This window comes from Diabrotica virgifera, chromosome 2 (assembly GCF_917563875.1).
Source record: "Diabrotica virgifera virgifera chromosome 2, PGI_DIABVI_V3a".
NCBI lineage: Eukaryota > Metazoa > Arthropoda > Insecta > Coleoptera > Chrysomelidae > Diabrotica > Diabrotica virgifera.
In genome coordinates this window covers 262,999,594-263,022,414 of record NC_065444.1, presented here as the reverse complement: position 1 = coordinate 263,022,414, position 22,821 = coordinate 262,999,594, and the positions used below count along the sequence as shown (strand labels likewise).

General features: G+C 30.9%; 1 protein-coding gene across 1 annotated transcript in view; it reads left to right on the top strand.

Moving 5' to 3' along the window:
• The window catches only part of LOC114333652 (apolipoprotein D-like), a 28,596-nt gene extending 7,436 nt beyond the window's left edge, over window positions 1–21,160 (top strand). The window contains exons 2-4 of the mRNA XM_028283586.2: window positions 1,556–1,686; window positions 7,843–8,045; window positions 20,940–21,160. Coding sequence (XP_028139387.1) covers window positions 1,556–1,686; window positions 7,843–8,045; window positions 20,940–21,106 — 501 coding nt within the window. The 3' untranslated portion in view covers window positions 21,107–21,160. The remainder of the gene's footprint in view (window positions 1–1,555; window positions 1,687–7,842; window positions 8,046–20,939) is intronic.
• Window positions 21,161–22,821: the final 1,661 nt, after the last annotated feature.

The following is a 22,821-nucleotide window of genomic DNA, read 5'->3' as shown; positions in this document are numbered from 1 at the left end:
TTCTCACTGGTATGGATATTTAAACTTTACTTGACAATGTCATCATTAACTTTAAAGATGGCTTTTGAATGTTCTTGGATAACTGTTACTTGTATAATTAATTGCCTTAATTGTTAATTCAGTTAATTAATATGATAATTTTTTCACTAACTATGTATCCAGTGATTGTAATAATTTATCTACTGTACAACAAAAACTAATAATCAATCGAGAAAAGAGAAAAAGTGATAAAGTGATTTTTTAATAATATATTGTTACTATGAAACGCTTACAATTTTGAACATATTTAACAACAAAATACTTGGATCACTGAATATATCCTGGTGTATTCTCTATTTGGATCTTCCATAAATAATAAACAATAAATAACTTTTTATTAAGGTGATACAGTAGCGATCAACAGGTAGTCAAAACGCGTTCCATGATTGCTGCTGTAATTTTGAATATTTTTTCGAGATATTTGGCACACGTATTCGTAATATAATAACGAATGGCGGTACAGAGCCCAATTTGAAAAATATATTATTATGTGGAAATTACTCTGTAATTAAATATAATATTAAAAAAACGAGCCTGTACCGCCATTAAGAAGAACAAAAAAATACACTTTCTTCAAATAAACTTTTTTATCCGATGCCTGTTGTGTCTTTTTGGAACTACTAATGAAATAAAAAATTTTAGTAGTTCCAAAATGACACAAAATCTAGGCATCGGATAAAAAAGTTTATTTGAAGAAAGTGTATTTTTTTGTTCTTCTTAATGGCGGTACAGGCTCGTTTTTTTAATATTGTATTTAATTACAGAGTAATTTTCACATAATAATATATTTTTCAAATTGGGCTCTGTACCGCCATTCTTTATTATATTACGAATGCGTGTGCCAAATATCTCGAAAAAATATTCAAAATTACAGCCGCAATCTTGGAACGCGTTTTCGCTACCTGTTGATCGCTACTGTTTCCTCTTAAGTTCACGTCTTAAATCAATTATTTATCAAATACACTATCAATATTATTTAATCAACAACTCAAAATATTCCCGTTGCCATGTCAAGTATTTAAAATTGTCACTGTCTGACTGACAATATGCTGACAATATTCCATTCGATTGAGTGCGTTATATGATAAAGATAGATTTGGAAAATATTACCACCGACATTGTGTTCATTTTCTTTCGAATCTTGAAAAAAACCAATAAATATTTTTGAAAAATTTAAACGCAGAATGAAAGCATTAATTTTTACCGAGGGCCGAAAGTTCCTTAGAATAAATAAAAAGTTTATTTTGAATGAGATATTTGAAATTAAAAATCACACTAAATTTTCTCTTAGTTTTTCACCCCTGTAACTTAGTAAAATAAATATTATAGAAGTTCTCAGGGACTTTCGGCCTTCGCTAATAACGTAATCTTTCATTCTGCGTTTAAATTTTTCAAAAATACTTATTAGTTTTCTCATGATTTGAAAAAAAAAATTAATCCCATTTGAATGGAATTGGAGCAGAAACTACGTACCCATCCCCTTAATGTTTTTGTATTTATTTATTGGTATTTTCAGTTTGCTGGTGTGTGGTATGAGATTGAAAGATCGTTTTACCTGATGGAGCTGGTTAGTAGCTGCGTTACAATAGATTTAAGAGAAAGCTATCGAGGACATTTTGATGTTGTAGTTAATGCGAAAAGTCCATGGTAAGTAATATAGGCACTTCGCTTTATTCAATGTATCATTCTGCAAATCGCTTTTTTTTGTATTCGGTACCCTTTCCTTCTTCGGTCTCTACCATAAAGGCATATTTCGATCTCATCTGAGAACAGAACAGATTGTTTCAAAGACCAGTTCAGATAACCCGCCCAAACACAGGCGTGCTTGACGATGAGCTGTAGTAATTTTTTATTAAGCGGTCATGTCATCACGAGCAGTTGTAATAGTCTAAGAGCTAGAGCCGAAAAATCATCGTCATAAAGTAATGTGGAGTTTGGCATGTGAAATGTTTCTATTGTATATTGATAGTTATGACCCCTTTCAGGCTGACACTTCAGTGGATACAGGAAGTAGCAATAAGGGATGAAAGGGGAAAGTTAGTGTAGTCTTTAAAGGTTTTCACCTCCTATTTTGTTAAACCTCCATCGATTTGCATGAAAATTGGTGACTAGTTAGAGCATACCCCAAGAAATAAAAAAGATTTGATGCAAACTTGCACTTTTACCCTGGGAGTGGATAGGTTAGTTTAGCTAACTATATATAATAGTCAGTTCACCTTCCCCCCTTCTCGGGGGTGAAACCTATTTTATTAAAAATAACCCCAGAAATCGATAGAGGGACAAATTATAAGTAAAATTTGTGATATCATGTTATTAAAATAAATCAATACTTTTTGAGTTATTAAAGATAAAATATTTGTCTGTTTAAGAGCACATGCGTGAAGTTACGGATGATAAAAAGAACATATTAATTAATTGTAAGTTACTAAAATATTATCTTTATATTACAGTAGACTCGCGATTATCCGAGGTAACTGGGACCGCGACTACCTCGGATACGGAAAAACTCGGTTAACACTGAGATTGGTTATATTGATAGAAAAACACGTAAATAATCATAACTGTGGATATTTTAATGACAAAATTAATACAGTACTGTCTATAAAATATAAAGGCATTTACCTTATCAATATTACTGTTTAAAAAAGTCTTTGATTTTGCATAAGCTTTATTCCTCTTTTTGATTTTGAATCGGCGATGTTGCGTCAAGGTTGAAAATTGTAACTCACCTGATATTACTTTTGCCTCGGTTAACCGAGGGGCTCGGATGACCGAGACTCGGATAATCGCGAGTCTACTGTATTTCGATATTATAAATTTAGCAAAAGTGTATTCGAATATGTCAAATGTTTATATTGATGGAAGAAATTCAATTAAATATCGAAATAATATAAAAATAATATTTTACCAACACACTTAATTAATATGTTCTTTTAATCATCCATAACTTCACGCATATTCTCTTAAATAGACAAATTTTTGATCTTTAATAACTCAAAAAGTATTGATTTATTTTAATAACATGATATAACAAATTTTACTTAAAATTTGTCCCTCTATCGATTTGTGGGGTTATTTTTAATAAAATTGTTTTCACCCGCGGGAAGGGGTGGTATTCACCACCAGGATAAAAGTGTAAGTTGGCACCCAATCAGTTTTATTTCTTAAGGTATGCTGTAACTAGTCACCAATTTTCATGCAAATCGATGGAGGTTTAACGAAATAGGAGGTGAAAACCTTTAATGACTGCACTAACTTTCCCCTTTCATCCCTTTTTGCTACTTCCTGTATCCACTGAGGTGTCAGCCTGAAAGGGGTCATAATTGTCAATATACAATGGACACATTTCACAGGAAAAACCCCATATTACTTATGACGATGATTTTTCGGCTCTAGCTCTCCGTCTATAAATCGCTTGTTGCGGGTTCCAAGTCATCTATAAATGGATCTAATCTCATAACGTTAAAACATTCATTTTCGATTAAGGGGAAAGGCGAAAAATGTCGGTTGTCACAATTTTCAATGTGTTTTAAATGTATTAATTTTTGTACTGAAGCTATTTCCTTGTGGCATTTTTATGATTAACTATTTATATGGGAAATAAGCCACAATTAAATTGAAGAAATAATTTTATTAACGTTTCGACGCCCAAATCGGGTGTCGTTGTCAAAATTTTATTTTTTTTTCGAATCCTGAGAAAACTAATAAATATTTTTGAAAAATTTAAACGCAGAATGAAAGATTATATTATTACTGAGGGCAGAAAGTCCCTGAAAACTTCTATAATATTTATTTTAATAAGTTACAGGGGTGAAAATAAAAGAGAAAATTTAGTGTGATTTTAATTGCAAATATTTCATTCAAAAATTCTTTTTATTTATTCTAATGGACTTTCTGCCCTCGGTAATAATGTAATCTTTTATTCTCCGCTTAAATTTTTCAAAAATACTTATTAGTTTTCTTAGGATTCGAAAAAAATGAATACATTTACAACACATTGAAAATTTTGACAGGCGACATTTTGCAGTTTTCCCCTTAAGGCAATAACGTGGGCTAATTTATCTGGTATAGTATCAATTACGAAAAACAAATAAATAAGATGCAATTTTCAATTGCAGCTATTTTAAATTTTGACAAATTTGTTATATTCAGACTCAACTCTCTCTTTTTCTGTACAAAAACAATGTAAGAGATGTAAAAGCTTATCTTTAGCGCGAGTGTTTCAGTTTTATCATAATTATTGGTTCAATGCTATTTGCCATTATTTGTTCATCTTGTTTTTAAACACCTTTATCGGAATAAAGGTATAAAACATGTAAGAAAGTATCCATAATATATCTGTCCTCATGGCATGTTTTGAAGCTGCAAGCTATTGGTAGCAACATAAACCACCAGGACAGCTTGTATATTAGTGCACCCTAATATTTATGTGTAGATTTTGGCATTGAATCCGAGCATCACATGTACCTAACACCGTTGTCATATCCTCTATTTTTTCATACTATCACATTACGTCATAAAGTTGCATATAATCATTCATCTGTTTGTTTTATCTATTTATCTACTTTTTTATAACAATTTAAATTATCTTTGATTTAAAAACATTTTTACAGTTTATTTTCATTGATGTTTTTTATTTATCAGTTGACCTTCTTTTTTATAACAATTTTAAGTTAACTTTGATTTAAAATGCCTCTTTTGAGCTTTTTGTATTAAAAAACTTTATTTTATTGGTGTTTCAAAACTATTTTTTAATTTATTATAATTATTTATCTACTTTTTTTATAATTAACATGCCTCTTTTGAGCTGTTTGTATTAAAAAACAAGTAATTGGACTTCGTCCTATTAGACGAAGTCGTAATTGGACGACTAAGTCCAAGGTTTCCACCCAGACAGCCGAGGTCAAATTTCTCACCTTCAGTACCATCCTTGCATTATAAGCTTTTATTTGGCACCTGATTTGTAATTCTACATGGTATAATGATGGAGGAGTTGAATTTACAAACAGACAGACAGACGGACAGACGGACGTGGATAATTCTAAGTTTTCACATTTTTCAAAATTGGGTTCAATTTAAACGTTCTTATAAAATTATTCTATTATTCTTGTAGGTACATTTAACATTGATTGAAATTATGAAAGAAATAAAGAAAAAAGTATGGCAACACTGTGACGCGCAAACATAAGATGCAGCTGTAAGCTACATAGGGTGCACAAGATACAAGCTGGATGAAATGTGCTTCCTGAGCGGCATATCCCTAATTTGAGGCTTAGAAATCGGAAAACCGACCATGATAGGTAAATGGCAAATTTTGGCCACTCTTTTTATTTTGTCGTGGTCGCTGAATCCGAATATGAAGTTTATTTTTATCTAGAATTGGTGGAACATGTTCAAAAATCAAATCTTATACAAAAATGCGAAAAATCAATTTTGATAATTTTTCATATTTACCTCGCGCTGTATCTTTTGTCGCTGTAAATCTTTCCTTTTGAAAATTTTACTGTATTATATCTTGTGTATTTAGATGGCAATGAGATTTGTTCAGAATGTTTAAACAAATTAAAAGAAGAGTTGTTAATTTTTAAACATTTTATCGTCAGATTTCATTAGTTTCATGTTTACTTAAAAAAGTTGAGTGACAAACTTTTTAGTTTATACTTTTAACGAACACAACAATAAAACATAATTCATGAAGACGTTTTCTGGAAAATTTCAAGTCAAAATATGCAATAGGAAAAAAGTTATGTGACTTTATATACGAGTGGTATTTAAAAAAAAATGCTTATTTACCGAGATACTGACCACGGTGTCGTGAATGATTAATTTTTGCCTTATTTTATGTTTTTGATCGTGCTGAAAACGAAAATGAAGTTTATTTTGCCATTGCATTTTGGCATTTTGCATTGCCAGAATCGCAATTTTACCCTAAAAATAAAAAAATGGAATCACGTTTTTCTTCAAATTAAAAGTTGCACCATTTTTTTTCCTATAAAACGTTTTATTCTTTGTACCCCATATTTTAACATCAATTTGATTAAAAAACTAAATTTCAAATTTTTTCACTCAAGTTTTGCAATTAATCTTTGCAATTCAGGAATCTACACCTTATGCTTTAAATAGTTCATAACTTTTATTATAATAAGACCGAAAGATTGAAACATATACAATTGTCTTCAGAAAGGTAACAAATATATACTATTAAAATTTCAGAAAAAAGATGGAAAAGAGTTGTAGCGAGTTAAACGCAAAAAAATATGATTTAATTTTTTTTTATTTTTAGGGTAAAATAGCGATTGTGCCAATGTTCCCTCACGTAAAATTCAAAATAAACATAATTTTCGTTTTCAGCACCATCAAAACCATAAAGCATGACCAAAATTAGCCATTCACCATACCGTGGTCATCACACCACACAGTATCTCGAGAAATAAGTGTTTTTTGGGGTGTGCCGCTCGTGTATAAAGTCACATAACTTTTTCCTATTGCATATTTTGACTTAAAATTTTCCAGAAAACTTCTTCATGAATTATATTTTATTCCTGTGTTAGTGAAAATTATAAACTAAAAAGTTTGTCACTCAACTTTTTAAGTAAACATGAAACTAACGAAATCTGATGACAAAATATTTAAAAATTAACAACTCCTCTTTTAATTTGTATAAACAGTTTGAATAAAGCTTGTTGTTATCTAAATACTTTAAAGATGAGACAGTAAAATTTTCAATATATTTACAGCGACCAAAGATACAGCAAGGTAAAGTTGAAAAATCATCAAAATTGATTTTTAACATTTTTGCATAAAATTTGATTTTTGAACATGTTCCGCCAAGTCTAGATAAAAATAAACTTCATATTCAGATTCAGCGACCTCGACAACATAAATAACCACCAAAATTGGCCATTCACCTTAAAGTTGATTTTCGTGGTCGGTATAACGTAATCTTAGGGGTTGCTGCCGCTCGCCTAATAAGCTGTTGTGTGATTTCGATTTTTCGATTGCATTGTAATTGAGGGGATTAGATGCTAAGGGGTACAAGTGACAAAATATTGTAAACTGAGTTAAGTGCACAAAATAATACTAGATAGTATTAAAAATTTAGTGGGAAAGAGAAACACGTGAATTAAGCTACTGGTGGCGACATATCGCAGGTTCTAGTTTGACTACTTACGAAATATTTAAAAAAAATCACCAAAAAAATATTTTTGGTGATTTGTTTAGTATCTTTGCAAATAAAGCCCTTAAAAAAGTATTCAAAATAAGTGAAATAATAACACAAAATGTACCAAGTAAATTTTCATAAATAAAAATGCTTAATTTTTACGTAATTTTTCTTTTATTTTAGGTTAAGAATTTAAAAAAATCGTAAGGTACTTAAGTGGCAAAGAGAAACAAGTGCATAATTTGAAGCATAGGGGTACAAGTGCGAACGTTTTTTTCCAAATTTCAAATATTTTGAACGAAAATAAATACTAACTTTACAAAAGCTTTTACAATTAGATAAATAAAAGGTATAAAATTAATTCTAAATAAGTTTATAAGAGATTAATTTGCTGTAGAATTTACTGTGTAAATTTAACTTTGACTTCGTTTTTCTCAATTGAACCATTTTATCACTTGTACCACTTAGCATCTGGTCCCCTCAATTGAGATTCATTTCTTTCTATTTTTGATCTTTTCCCTTGTTTACAATGTTCACTGTTTTAATATCCTTGATACTCGATGTTCTTATCTGCGCTTTTTGCACTGCACTCTGTGTTTTTTACCTTTTATTTAGTTTAATCAAATCATTTTTATTTTTAGGACTGGTACCTTTTCAATTAGTGACGGAATCGCTATTCCATTAAGAAGGGATCCAAGCATTTACTTATACAAAGTGAACAGCAATCTCCCAAGAATACTCAGCAGGTATCTTCCCGGAGCAGGTTTTTACCAGGTTTTAAAAACCGATTACACCAATTACGCAGTTATTCACACTTGTACCAATTATCAAGTAGTCCACGTAGGTAAGGTTTATTTAATAAATTATGACATTTTAATACTTGATTGGAGTTTGACTTGTCAAACAACGATTTCCTGAAACTAAGCACTTTTTATCTAGCATCATTCTCTTCCTCGCATGAAAGTAATGACAAACCATCTGCCGCCTGTTATTAAGTAAAAATACATGTTATTTTTATGAACGATCTAGACTCAGTGCATTGAAAAGAGATAGATAGGTACAAAGAAAGACGATTGGGGATGTTTTCACATATTTTAAGTACAATTTCTGACGTTTTGGTTTGTTTACTTTAGAGGTTGTCAGTTTGTTGAATTTTTTGCTGTTATTTTGTCGAATTTTTGCATTTTGAATTTTTTTTATAGTATACAAACAGCTGTTTTCACAGCTAATTTTATATTGGAGTTAGAAATTTTATGATAGGTTCATGTTATTTTACGATAAATTTTGACAACGTACAAATAACCTCATTGTTGACACAGTTAAGGAATGCTTGTGTTTAATGTTCCGCTAAAGTGAATAAAATAACAAAAAAAGAAAATATGTTATCGAATTTTTTTATAAATTGTTTATTTATTTATTAATCAATGATAATAAAATACTTTATTGAGCTACTTGAAATGTAGCTGTAATTATGCACCAAAATTTTAAAGCAAAACTTAAATTTGACACTCTATTTATTTGATAACGTCAAATTTTATACTATAACCCGTGATCGGAATAATACCCACTTTCTGTCACGCATTGCGTGTTGCGTTTAGTAAATTTCCGACTTATTTCGTATGCTTTAAATGATGACGCACGGGTAAAGACTCGGGGACTCAACTGTAGGTTATGACATTTCCCTGTCCAAATAAGTCTCTTCTAGGTTTGACCAAAATCCAAAGGCCGAAAAACGTCATTTATTTGTTCTTTGACAAAGACCTTAAGTCAGACACATATAAATAGGCGAAGAAGTAAAGCATTACACCTCTAACTTTTTTAAAGTAAGACGAATCGTTATGAAACCTTTTGCATTCAATTCGGGAGAGCTTTAGGAAAATTCTTGAGTACTCGGCATGAGGGACACATGAAAATTGCATTGGTGTACAGGGAAAATGCATTTTCCAAAGTGCATCTCAAAATGTTAAAAAAATAAAAATTCGTTGAAAAACAAAATTGTTTATTATCTCGGAGTTTTTGAGGTCGCTGACCACGAATATTGTATGGAGGATGCTGTACGACGTACCTGGAGCCCGCTATCTACGTCGTCTCCTGGAGTTTTATGGAAATTCGTTATAAATTTAACAGTATGTAACAATAACAGTAAATTATTTTAATTCAGATCGTCAATCATGAAAAAAGAATAATTCGAAATTTTAATATAGTTTATAAAAAACGCTGGACGGAAGGGCCGCCCGAGAACTTTCTCGTACCGATCTATTATCGTTATGGTACTAGATACTGGCATTCTATAAAAATAACAAAATTACTCGTTATTTTGATATTTTAGAAACACCTTCTGTACTTGAAAGTATTTTATGGTTCTACGCATCATTAATTCCTGCATTTGAGAAAATGTTCGATGCCATATTTCGGGGACACACTATAGATGTATAGATTATTGCATAAATTAATAGAATATTATAGTCATACTTTCATTTCAAATTAGTTCATTTTTCTGAGAAATTAATAGTTTACAATATTTGCATTTCATTCTATTTCGATTACGCCAGTCAATGAGCGAGATTAAGAACAAGATATCATCTCCGAATTCTATTCTACTCCATGGATTTTAATGAAATTTTGGGAGTAGCCCAATCTCCTAATTCAAAGAGATTGCTCTTAATTCAAAGTCTATCCTATATACTATGAAGCTTTTATCATGGGGACGGTTCCCACCACTTCTCAGGTGTAAAATATTTTTATTTTCGAATTACATGGAGAAAAAGGAAGATTTTTAAGAAAATTTAAAAATTCATTCTATAATTTGATCGCATTTTTTACAAAAACCATTTACTTTAAACCCGTTCAACTTTTTGAAAGTAGAAATAACACTATATTAAAAGGCATTGCAAAAGAAAAACAATGCAAATTATGGTGGATGGGGAGTTAAATGTATATTATACTTATCATTTTTCCTTAAAGTACATTAGTCATATATTTTTTTGCACCATATCTCGCTTAGTTTGTATGTAACCGACATTTAACGGTGCTCGTTTTAAAGGCCTTTTCGAACACTACAAAAGGTGTTGGTAGCATTATACACCTAAAACCTACCGTTCCTCTGTTATTTCAAGTTGAATACACCAATTTGAGCATGCACCAAAAAACAAACTATTTTCACCTACCATATCTCTTTTTGTATTATAAATAGAACATTTACGAAGGAACGAATCTCTTTATTATTTATAATCTAAAAAATGTTTTATATAGTGTTTTTAGTTCGATGTATAGTTTTTAAGGTATTTACAAAAAAGCCGTCCGAAAAGGTGTCATTTTTCAATGAAAATGGCCAATTTTCAACTACGCATATATCAAAAAGTATTGAGTTCTCAAAAAAAAGTATAGACCAGTTTTTGCTTAGAAATAGGTTTTTTAGCCACTTCCGTGCTTATTTTGACCAACAAATTTTCCACCCCCTTGAAGAAGTGGGAACCGCCCCAAGATAAAAGCGCCCTAGTATATAGGGTATATTTTGTTTCTTGAGCTATTCCCTACTTACTGTGAAAATATCAAGTACATTAATGTAGTAGGATGGAATTCGAAGCCAAATACCCTCATTGACTGCCCTACAATAATGCTCTGCTATGATCGCGTGAGAGAGGACACACATAAGATTATAGCAAAATTTCTATTTACAGTAACTTTTCGAGTTTTTGAGCTATAGGAATTAATTTTATGTCATTGGAAAGGTAATTTTACATTCTTTCAAAATATGTAAAAATATATAGGGTGTATCTAAAAAAATTAAGATTTTTTATTCATTTCCGGTTCAACCGGAAGCCATATTTTTGGTAAAATTTATTGCAATAATAGATAATAAAGTACCATATATGTCTACAAATTTTCAAATTTTAGTTTCTATTAAGAAGGAAGTTACGGGCACTCGAATATTTTTTAATAAAAAAGTCATAACTCCCCTCCTATGGGGAGTTAAGAAATCTGACTAATATCATTCAATTTACCGATAGGATATCAAAAACATCAAAAAATAAAAAAATTCCTTGGAGCCATTTTTGAGAAAATCTAGTTCAAATTTATGTCAAATTTTGATCCCTTAAATATAGGCAACCCGTAACTTTTTCTGAAAAACGATAATATTCTTCTTATAGCCCCATCTTTGGGCTATATAACGACTTTTTCAAATTAAACTTATCTTAAACAAGTTTTTAGATAGGTAGGGAAATGTGTCGGGTGGGCGGTCGGCCATGTTGGTCGCTATTTTGAATTTGGAAATGTCAAATTCCGTATTTTTATTTACCTATCGATGAGCTTACTGTGAGTTGAATTTCATTCATTTCGGTAAAAATTTGCAAAAATGGGCCCTAAATAACCCCCTATTTCGGCCCCCCTTTGAGAGGATTTTTTTAAAAGCTTAGTTTTTCGACAAAATTCTCTTAAACTTATTCATACCAAATTTCATCAAAATCGGTCTGGTAGTTTTTGCTGGGCGGTGGCGACATACGTACGTACGTACATACTTCCGACATGTTTTTTTTTATTTGCTTTTTAGACTCAGGGGGACTCAAATCGTCAAAAAAAAGTGAAATCTGAAAAAAAAATTTTTGCACGATCCTATAACTTTATTATTAGGGTTACCATAATTCATTAAGGCCAAATCCGGACAGGGGTAGTCCAAGGAAGAAAACATATTCTTGCCCTTTGCCCTTGCCTTTTGACACCCCCAAAGTTAGTGTTAGTATTATCAGCACAAAGGCAAACTACTTTTGAATCAATAGAGTACTTTTTATTACATTTTAAAATATGTTCTACTAAAAGATCAGATGTTTCACCCGGAAATTCATAAAAAAATAAAAGTTTCAAGTTGACACCTTCATTTTGCTTAAAATAACGAACACATACCGGAGTCAATTTGATCTCGTTTCTGTTTAAACTATCAATTGTAACCGTAATAAAATTTGCATCTATGAGATCTGCGAGTAATTTGTTAAATATGTTTTTTTAAATATTTTTTTTAGTAAAGAAAAAAATCCGGACATTTTTCATATCCGGACGCCAATCCGGACATGTCTTTCAAATCCGGATTGTCCGGACGAAATCCGGACATATGGTAACCCTATCTATTATACTATACTACGTATATAGTACGATAAAGTAAAAATGAAAAAAAATGGTGCATATATGAAGTCTGTAGACCCAGTACAAGCAAAGTTGTAGGTTGTAGCTAATGAAAAGTAGGTTCTTATTCGTCAAATTCCAAATCGAATATTTCATCGAGAAATAACCAAAAAACGGAACACTTTTCGGGGAACACTCATTTCAAATTTTTCAAAGTGTTTAAAAAAAAGGTTTATTTTTGTTAAAAAAAAACTTCTAACCTTAAAAGTATGTGAGTTATGCTCAAAATACTGTTGGTACCTTTTATTTTTTGGTAAAAAGAATCTCGAAAAGCACCCCCTAATTAGCATATCAAATATAATTAATCGTTACCACTTCACAAGTTACTTTACTTATTTATTCTTTATACGATCTGTAAGTCTCAGCGGTTCAAAGTGCTTATTCTTGAAAATGCTGTAGTGAAAATGGCTTGAACGAGTCACTAATCCCGAGTGTATGGAAATTTTGAACAGCCATAGCATAATCGATTTTTGTCTAATAGGAAAACAAAAAGTCCAAAATATTCAGAAAAGCAAAATGCACATTTTATTACTTTATTTTTTTCGAAATTAAAAATTTAAAAAAATTTATTTTAAAACCATTTGTTTACAAAAATAAGCACGTTGAATTGATGAAACTTACAGATCATATAGACACAACATAAATAAAGCAACGTGTGAAGCGGCAACGATTAATTATATTTAAGTTGTTAATTAGGGGGTGATTTTCCCGATTTTTTTATGCCAAATCAAAACGGATCAACTATATTTTGAGCATAACTTGCTCACATTTGATGCCAGAATATTTTTTTATAAAAATTAACATAAAGTTTTATAAACTCTTTAAAAAAGTTGTAATTAGTTTTTTCCAAAACGTGCTTCATTTTTTGGTTATTTCACGTTGAAATATATTTATTTGAAGTTTAGCTAATATGAACCTATTTTTCGTTAGCTATAACTCTGCTTCTACTAGGTCTAGAGACTTCATGTATACACCATTTTTTAACTATTTTACAAGCTATACTTTTGCTAACAACGGTTTTTTCCATAAAGTACTTACTTTTTGAATTATTTGCCAAGAATTGTCTAAAAACGTGTTTGTTTTGTTGAAAAATGAACATATTCACTCGTAAATAACTCGAAAAGTATTAACTTGGTGAAAAAACTGTATAGAATAAAAGTTGCTTAGAATTAGGCATTTTATCGAATTTCAGAAAAAAAAATGAATCCTGGGATCAAAATTGTCAAAAAATAAATACGTATATAGGAGGAACCAGAAGTACAGAAAGCTGGAAACCTATTAAATCTCTTAGGACCAACGACAAGAAAAAAAATTTAATCTCACCAATTTCGTTAGAAACATGGGACATGTACTTCAGTAAACTGTTACAAGAAGATCGAAGGGAATTCAAAATAAAAGAAAATAACCAAAACATACGCGTCGAAGCATCTCCTATAAGAATCACGAAAAAGGAAGTAAAGGGTATCTGTACTTCACTCAAAAACAAAAAAGCACCCGGACCTGGCAATATACCCTCAGAACTAATAAAATATGGAACTGAAAAACTATATGAACACCTGACAATACTCTTTCAAAACTGCATAAACAAAGTAGAGGTTCCAGCTGAATTTAAAACCTCTACCATTTCAACTTTACATAAAAAAGGAAACAAACAAAACTGCGACAATTATCGTGGAATAGCAGTTACTAGTACCATTAGTAAAATCTATGGGAAAATTATCAAAAATAGAATAGAAAGAGAATACACTGATATGGAGGCAGAAGAACAGGCGGGTTTTAGAGCTGGTAGATCGACCATAGACCACCTTTTTTGTATCACTCAACTTATAGAAAAAAAGGTTGCTGTAGATCAAGAAGTTCACTTTTTATTTGTTGATCTAAAAAAGGCCTACGATAGCATCCCCCAATACAAGTTATGGAACACTCTAAGACAAACGAACATAAACTCAAATCTCATAACAGCAGTGGAAAAACTATATGATAACGCCGACGCCAAAGTTAAAATAGGAACGAATGTTTCCAAAGGTTTTGTAGTAGACAAAGGACTGAAGCAGGGATGCTGCCTATCGTCGACACTTTTCAAAATATATCTGGAACAAGCATTAAAACTTTGGAAGCGGAAGTGCAGCGGCATGGGTATACAATTAAATAATAACAACCTGTACACTCTATGTTTTGCTGATGATCAAATTGTGATTGCCAACGAATATGACGATCTGGAATACATGACTCGGAAATTAATCGAAGAGTACAAAAAATGGGGATTAGAAGTTAACATAGAGAAAACAATGTACATGAACATCGGTGGCAACGAACAGAATCTAGTTTTAAACGACGGACTTTATGTTTCGGTGGCAACGAACAGAATCTAGTTTTAAACGACGGAATCTAGTTTTAAACACATTAAGTACAACAATAAATATTCTTATTTAGGAGTAGAAATCACGGACGACGGCAAATCAGATCAGGCTATAAAAAAACGAAACACTCAAGGTAGAAGGGCCATATCTCAACTAAATAGTATTATTTGGGATCAACATATGTCCAAAAAAAAAAAAATAAACATCGAATATACAACACTATTATAAAGAGCATAGTAATGTATGGAAGTGACGTGTGGCAGTTAAAGACAACTACTGAAAGAACACTACAAGCCACGGAGATGGACTACTGGAGACGTGCCGCAGGAAAATCAAAACTCGAAAGAATTAATAACGAACGTATACGAGAGATTATGGGAGTCACACATACGATTGTCGAAGATATAAGAGTACAACAACTAAAGTGGTATGGACATGTGCAGAGAATGCCAGAACACCGTCTGCCAAAACAGATTATAGATTGGTCACCACATGGAAAGAGAAAAAGAGGCCGACCCAGAAAGAGCTGGAGAGAAGGAATAGACAGAGAGATCCGAGAGAGAGGTTTAGACGAAGACCTTTGGGAAGATAGAGATGCATGGAGATTGGGCATCGGAAGACGTCGGAGGACGTTTTAAACCGATTATATATATATCGAATTTCTGGCTTATTTTGAACGTATGTTTTTCACCTTCGCGAAGGGGTGAAACTCACCCCCAGGGCAAAAGCACACATCGGCACAATATCACTTTTTTTCTTTGACATGTTGGCTATGCGTATGCCAAATTTTATGTCAATCCAAACGGTTCTTTAAAATTTACAGCAAAAACCGTCAAATAATGTACTATAGAGTTTTAAGCGATTTCAGTGCCTTATTTCTTCGCCTAAAAGTGAAATTTTGAAATTATGTATTACCTACATAATTTCATACATAAAAAATCTTAATATGATTTACTATCTTTTCTTGGAATTCGAAATAAAAAACCGATACTTTTCAAATATGTTTTTACTATTAGAGAAAAGTGGTCGGACATGTTGGATGCCGGGTGGCTCAATTTTTAATATCTTATTCATGCAATATTACAAAGTCACTATACTCAAAACTATAATTTCTAGTATTGAAACGAACATAAATAATGATGATAATAACAAGACTATACCGACAATAATAGGGAGGAGGCAAACAGGAAAGATTTTCAATTTGTTTGAGTTCCACTAGATGAAATAATTTCATGTGATCGTGACTTGTAAAACATGACAAAGAAATTTTAAAATGGCGGTGAAGTATCGAGAGGTTTAATATTTATGACATTGAATAAAGAACAACTAAGCCTTAAGCTTGCTAAGAAGACAATTTTTTTAATTCATTTGATGAAATATTACAGATACACTGCAGTGGCGGCTGGTCTGTAAGTGAAGGGGGAGGTCATATCCGGTGGTTCAAGATTTTTTTGGAAAAACAAGACCTACAAATCCCATTTTAAATAATTTCTTATTCCATCTAATCATCTGTATTGTTGGTTTCTTATAACTTATTTTGCAATATGTTGTTTAAATTTAAGCGGATCTTTATTTGACAAGTAAATATGAAATAAGTAAAAGGAACAAGTCTTCATTACTAATTGTCAAATAAATCAGATAAATAGTATGATATAATATGTAATTATAACAGCAAGAATATCAACAAACTACTTAAACTCAAAACCTAAAATAAATAAAAACTTACATTTTTATGCGGATCAGTAACCCCCGTTTTGCACCACACTGGATCGTTAGAAAATAGTAAACACGGAAAACAATAAAATGCATTCGATACCTGACATCCACAAAGCCAGTCTGACACGCTCTACGGTCAATGACCACGAATTGGTACCAACTTGCATATTATGTGCGTATTTTCGTGAACGTTCGGTTTCCAACTGCTGTATTCTCACAGTGAGGTCAAATAAATTTCTTGACCATCGTGAATGTTCGTATTTAGCTGTTTAAGAGTAATATTGCGGTAGTTTCAGTCAAAGATAAATTTCGATTTTCGGTACCGTCAAACAGCTCGTATTTCATGTTTATTTATCGGTAATCTGGCGGCATCTTTGTCGCTATATTTTGCAACAAAATGACTGAAAAGTCAATACAATAAAAGCAAAATTTAACTTTGAACGATACTATTGTATTCCGAACATTTTCAATACAGAAAATTTTCTTTTTATAAGGAAATAATTACATTATAATCGTTTGATTGTACAATTATTACAGGGAGGTCATTGATCAATTGACCTAAAGGGATAACCGCCACGTATACACTGTTAGTTAGAAACGAGGATAATGTTTTCGCTAAAAATTTTTATTAACATAACAATATAAAAAAGAAGACAAGAAAGGAGAAAGATAAAAGTTAATAAGAACATATAGGCCAGAAAAAACAGCCTATTTACACATAGAGCAGTTGGAGATACTATTAGTATATAATATTACATATTAATCAATAATGGGAGACAATGAAAAGCTGTCTCCTCGATCCATGCTAACAGTTATTGAAAGAGTCTGTAATAAACAAAGAGAGCTGTATGAACAACGAGATTTTGAATATGATGGAAGAGCGTAGAAAAGCAAAGAAGAAATACACTCTAAAATATAGAACTATTAACAAAGAGATGAGAAAAAAAATCTGGGAAACAAAATAAGTATAAAACAAATATACATGGTGGCGTTTCAATACAATTTGAGTCGCTCACCATTCTTCTACACGTGTTTCAACGTTTATGTTTCATCAGGGAAGACTTTGTGAGACGACTGTTTTGAATTGACGCGTACCATCCGAAAACTTATTATGAGTAAAGAAATACACTAATAAATCTAAATAGTGACCTCTAACGAGGTAAAATAAAGTTAGTGTCGATAGTGACATGGAGATCCTGCCAAACCATGCCAACTTCACAACGTAATTTTCTGTAATGTCTTTGATATTCTTACCTATTTTATAGGAATTTCACTGCATTTCTCATTCAGATAATTTTCTTTTGCTTCTTTTATCTTCTTTTTTATTTCTCAATTAATTTTACTCTATACTATTTTGTCTAGATTTAACTAAATTTCTGTTTCCATTAACTGAATAATTTCTTTCACCACCTAGTCTTTTTTCTTCATCCAGCCAATTGCTTTTAATTCTTGTTTAATTATTTGTATTTGCTGCATTTTTGCTAAAGTTATTCCACTGACTGTTTATGTTCCGTATCTTTCTATCATCTCTAGTTGTTCGTAAAGTCTTGGTTATACTTTTTTATGGGTAATTTAGTTTCTCTGTTTCTTAATTTTGAAATGTCTCTATTTCGTTACTTTTGGATCTTCCTGGCTATATTGAAAGATAACCTAAATATTGCAACTAGGTACTGGAATGTGATTTGAAAGTATGTTGGGGCTTGGATATGTTTTGGCATATTTTATACAATAGGGAAATTGCATAACATTTTAAATTGCTAACTTCGTTTCCGGTGAAGATATATATAATCCATAAATCACAACAGAACATAATTTAAAACATATATCTAAGGAAAAAAAGTTTTTTTGTCTTTCGTTTGGCTTCTAAAGACGATTAAAAATTCAAATTAGAGCAGCCAGACCAAAACGCGCCCTCATTGGTCTTGCCGTCATGTAACTGGATGTCCTCGACATTAATTGATTAGGTTTGGCATAAATGTCATTAAAATATAAATAAGAAACATAAATAAAATATAATTAGGTGACGTCACGGGTCGTTTGAACTATTTCAAATACACAAAAGATTTTAAATTTGTACTTCTAAGTTATTCTGAGTGTTTGAGACGTGAAATTTTGGAAATCCCATTTTTAAGCCAAACTGAACATTATTATGTAATAAAAAAATGTGCAAGTTCACTATTTATAAACCTTTTTCCAATCATCATAAAGTCTATTTAGTTATTTAGAATTGTTTCCCTTTGTCTTGAAGAGACTTATAATTATATAGTCTTTAACGTGGTAAAAAATTAAATAGAATAGAATTGAACGTGGTTTAAAAAAATTATTTCGTTTCCTTTTATACCAATTCGACCAACTGCTGTTCTATTTCATTTTCATTTTTTTAATTTGGCATTAAAATCACCCATTATAAGGATTTTATGTTTTTCAAAGTATTCAATATTTTGTCTCCGCCACATCCTCTATAGCCCTCCATTTTCTACGATCTTTTGCTTCCATCTCCCATAACTGTACCCCAATCCAGTGGCGTGCTGGCCATATAAATGAATCGGTGCAATCACGAGAGGCCGCGGCCTCTTTTTTTTTTCGCCGGTTTTTTCACAAAAATTTTTAGATGTAACAAAAAAAATATTTTTTAATTTCTAATCGAATTTTAATTTTGCTAATAATATTAATAAAACATTTCAAAAAAATTTAAATTTTTTTAATGGTAAAATACAGTTAAATAAATACAGCAAGTAAATGAATAAGACTCTATATACATAAATAGATTGCTACAGATAATATTTATTTTCATACATACAAGTTATGGTTTTCCAATTTCCTTAAAACATGTATGTACTCTGCAGAATAAAAAATGTCTTGCACATTTTTTCCGAATTATTGGAAGTATTGAAAAACGATTTGATCAAGACAAATCGTTTTATGATGTTATATGAAGAACTCGTGGATTGCGCTTATAAATGGATTGTTTTAAAAAATAGGATTTTGCAAAATACTGAAATTATAGAAGATCGAGTTAATGATGAATATGTTCAATCTACAGAAATGATGAAGGATGATATTATTAATCTAAGTGATAATGAACATGAAGTAACAAATGAAAATGTTGATATTGTGAAAACTTCACCTCCGTGTGGTACTAAAAAGTATAAAGATTGTATAGGTTGCTGTTACGCTGTTTTGCATAAGTACAACTTATATCAGTGTACTTATCCAAATTTAAATAAGCATCCAACATAATAAGTATATAAGCATTTATTAACTCTTTCAATGACACTGAAATCTTGCGAAAGAAGCTTTTCAACGTTTAAATAAGTACATAAAAAATCAGTTAGAAGTACTTTAACACAAGATCACTTGGAAACATTTACGCTAATGGGAATGGGTGTAGAAAAAGAAGCTTTATATGAGCTTAAAAATGACGAAATAATCGACGAATTTGCTCAAAAATCTACTTTCATGCGGAAATTATTGGTCGAGAGTTAAGTTATTATTTTTATAAAATAATTGCAAAAAAATGTTTAGATTATTGCGTTGTATTAACATTTTAAATATTGTTGAATTAAAGTATTTGCACTGTACTTGTATTTGTACTCTCTTGTATAATCGATTTACTAAAATTCAACTTAATACATGATTGAAAAATTTTCAAAATTTTATTTTATTCAGGAAATCATGGTTTCTGCCTTACTGCGTACAATATTGGCATACATGTCATTTATAATTTGTAAAATTATTGCTTATTCTTAAATAAAAAATATAATTTTAAAAAATCGTTGAGTTTAAAGTTGTATCTTTGATTTAAAAATAATTTATATTTTTGTTTTTTTTTTATTTTATAAATAACGAATAAAACATCCTGATAATAGAAGGTAAAATGATGGGAGGCCACTTTTCTATAAAATCACCGGGCCGCTTGACAAGTTCCAGCACGCCACTGCCCCAATCCTAGCTAAATTAGCTTTAACATCATCCTTTCATATTTTTCTGAGAGGACCTACTGAACTTCTACTATGTGGTCTGTAAAAAAACACTGTTTTTAACACTGTCTTCCTCTGATCTTACCACATGATATATCCATCTTATCCGGTTAGCTTTCATCAGCCAATTCATCTCTTTGAGGGCCAAATATCATTCATTTTAATTTTAGGGGTTTGTATTTATAGCATTAACTATTCACCCATTGTAAGAATTCTATGTTTTTTAAAGTATTTCAATATTTTGCCGATTTGCTAGTAGAATTCTTCGATTCTTTATCTTCGCTTTGGGCAGTAGTCCCATAAACCTACAAGATATTCATTATAATTTAAGTGGTTTGTATTTGTAGTATTATTATTTTTTCTGAACGAGGTATAAAGCCAATGACATGATGATGCGGGTATATTAAAAAAAAGTTCTAGGCTTTAAATAAAAATATTGCATGTAACATAATGTTTTATAAAATTTTTCGAATTTTTGAGATTTACTGTTCAATTTGTTTTCAGATATGGTGTGGATATGGGGCCGCAAAACTGAAATAAACGCAGAATTGAGATCAGACTTGTATGCTTTATTAAATACATATGAAATCGATACAGACAGGCTAATCCTTTCCAAGAACGAGAACTGTACCGACGAAGTAGATGAAGATCTGTATGAATACTGGGACTAGCAAATATTTCATTTTTATTTAATTACTTTTAGAAATAAATTTAAAATTTATGTATTCGATTGTATTTATTAAGTAGATCAGAATTAAACCAAATTAAGGAGATGTATGTAGAGTACCAAAGCTTTTCAATTTTATAAATAAAAGAATCAAAATTTGGTCTTGGAACAGTGAATATATATATAAAAGAGATGAAAAAATATTAGTGCACGTTCACATACACTGCCATGGCGCGATCAGCGATGCGATGCTATGCCATGCGATGATATCAAACACTTGTATCTTATATAGCACCTTGTTTAAATAGAGCGCGATTTAGTGCGATGCGATGCGATGCTAATAGTAGCGGCTAGTATGCGCTTTGGTTTGGTTTTCAAGAATGTTTGATTCCATCGCCAGTAGTCGCATGTCCAACGAACGATATGTATGTGGAAAAATTAATAAATAATTATTAATTTAATTTATACTTCTCTGAATTTAGTCTAATGTTTCTAAAGACATCCGAACATGTTCTCGAAATTTTTTAGGAGGCATAATAATTATTATTTTAGCAAATAAATGATAAAACTCTTCAAATGTCGCCCTTTCTCTAATCATTTCTCTATTCTCATCCGAAATTTATCAGGATGTAAAATTAGTTTAGCAAATAAATGATGAAACTCTCCAAATGTCGCTCTTTCTGTAATAATTTCATGAACCCACTTACGTTTTCTATTTAGACACTTTTTGAAAATATTGTACTTTAAAATTGAATTTCCCGTCAATATACAGGGTGTAACGAAAATACAGGTCATAAATTAAATCACATATTTTGAGACCAAAAATAGTTCGAATGAACCTAATTTACCTTAGTACAAATATGCACATAAAAAAGTTACAGCCCTTTGAAGTTACAAAATGAAAATCGATTTTTTCGAATATATCGAAAACTATTAGAGATTTTTTATTAAAAATGGACATGTGGCATTCTTACGGCAGGAACATCTTAAAAAAGAATTATAGTGAAATTTGTGCACACCATAACAATTTTATGGGGGTTTTGTTCCCTTAAACCCCCCCCAAACTTTTGTGTACGTTCCAATTAAATTATTATTGTTGTACCATTAGTTAAATTCAATATTTATAAAACCTTTTTGCCTCCTAGTATTTTTTCGATAAGGCAGTTTTTATCAAGTTGCGGCTTCTTTTTTAATATGTTTACATAAAAATTTTATGGGGGTTTTGTTCCTTTAAACCCCCCAAATGTTTGTGTATGTTCCAATTATACTTTTACTGCGGTACCATTAGTTAAACACAGTGTTTTTAAAACTTTTTTGCCTCTGTATTTTTTCGAGAAGGCACTTTTTTTGAGATATTACTTATTTTTTAATATGGTTCAAAATATCCCTAAAAATGTAAATCATAAACAAATTTTCATATTATTACCAAGTCTCCATAATCGTACTTAGCCATATACAAATATGTGGTGGATTTGACAAATATTCAAAATATCTCGATACAAACTGGCTTTTCGAAAAAGTACTAAGAGGCAAAAAAGTTTTTAAAATATTGTGTTTAACTAATGGTACTACAATAATAATTAAATTGGAACGTACACAAAAGTTTGGGGGGTTTAAAGGAACAAAACCCCCATACAATTTTTATGGGGTGTCCAAATTTCACTATAATTTTTTCTTAAGATACTACTACCATAAGAATGCCACATGTCTATTTTCAAT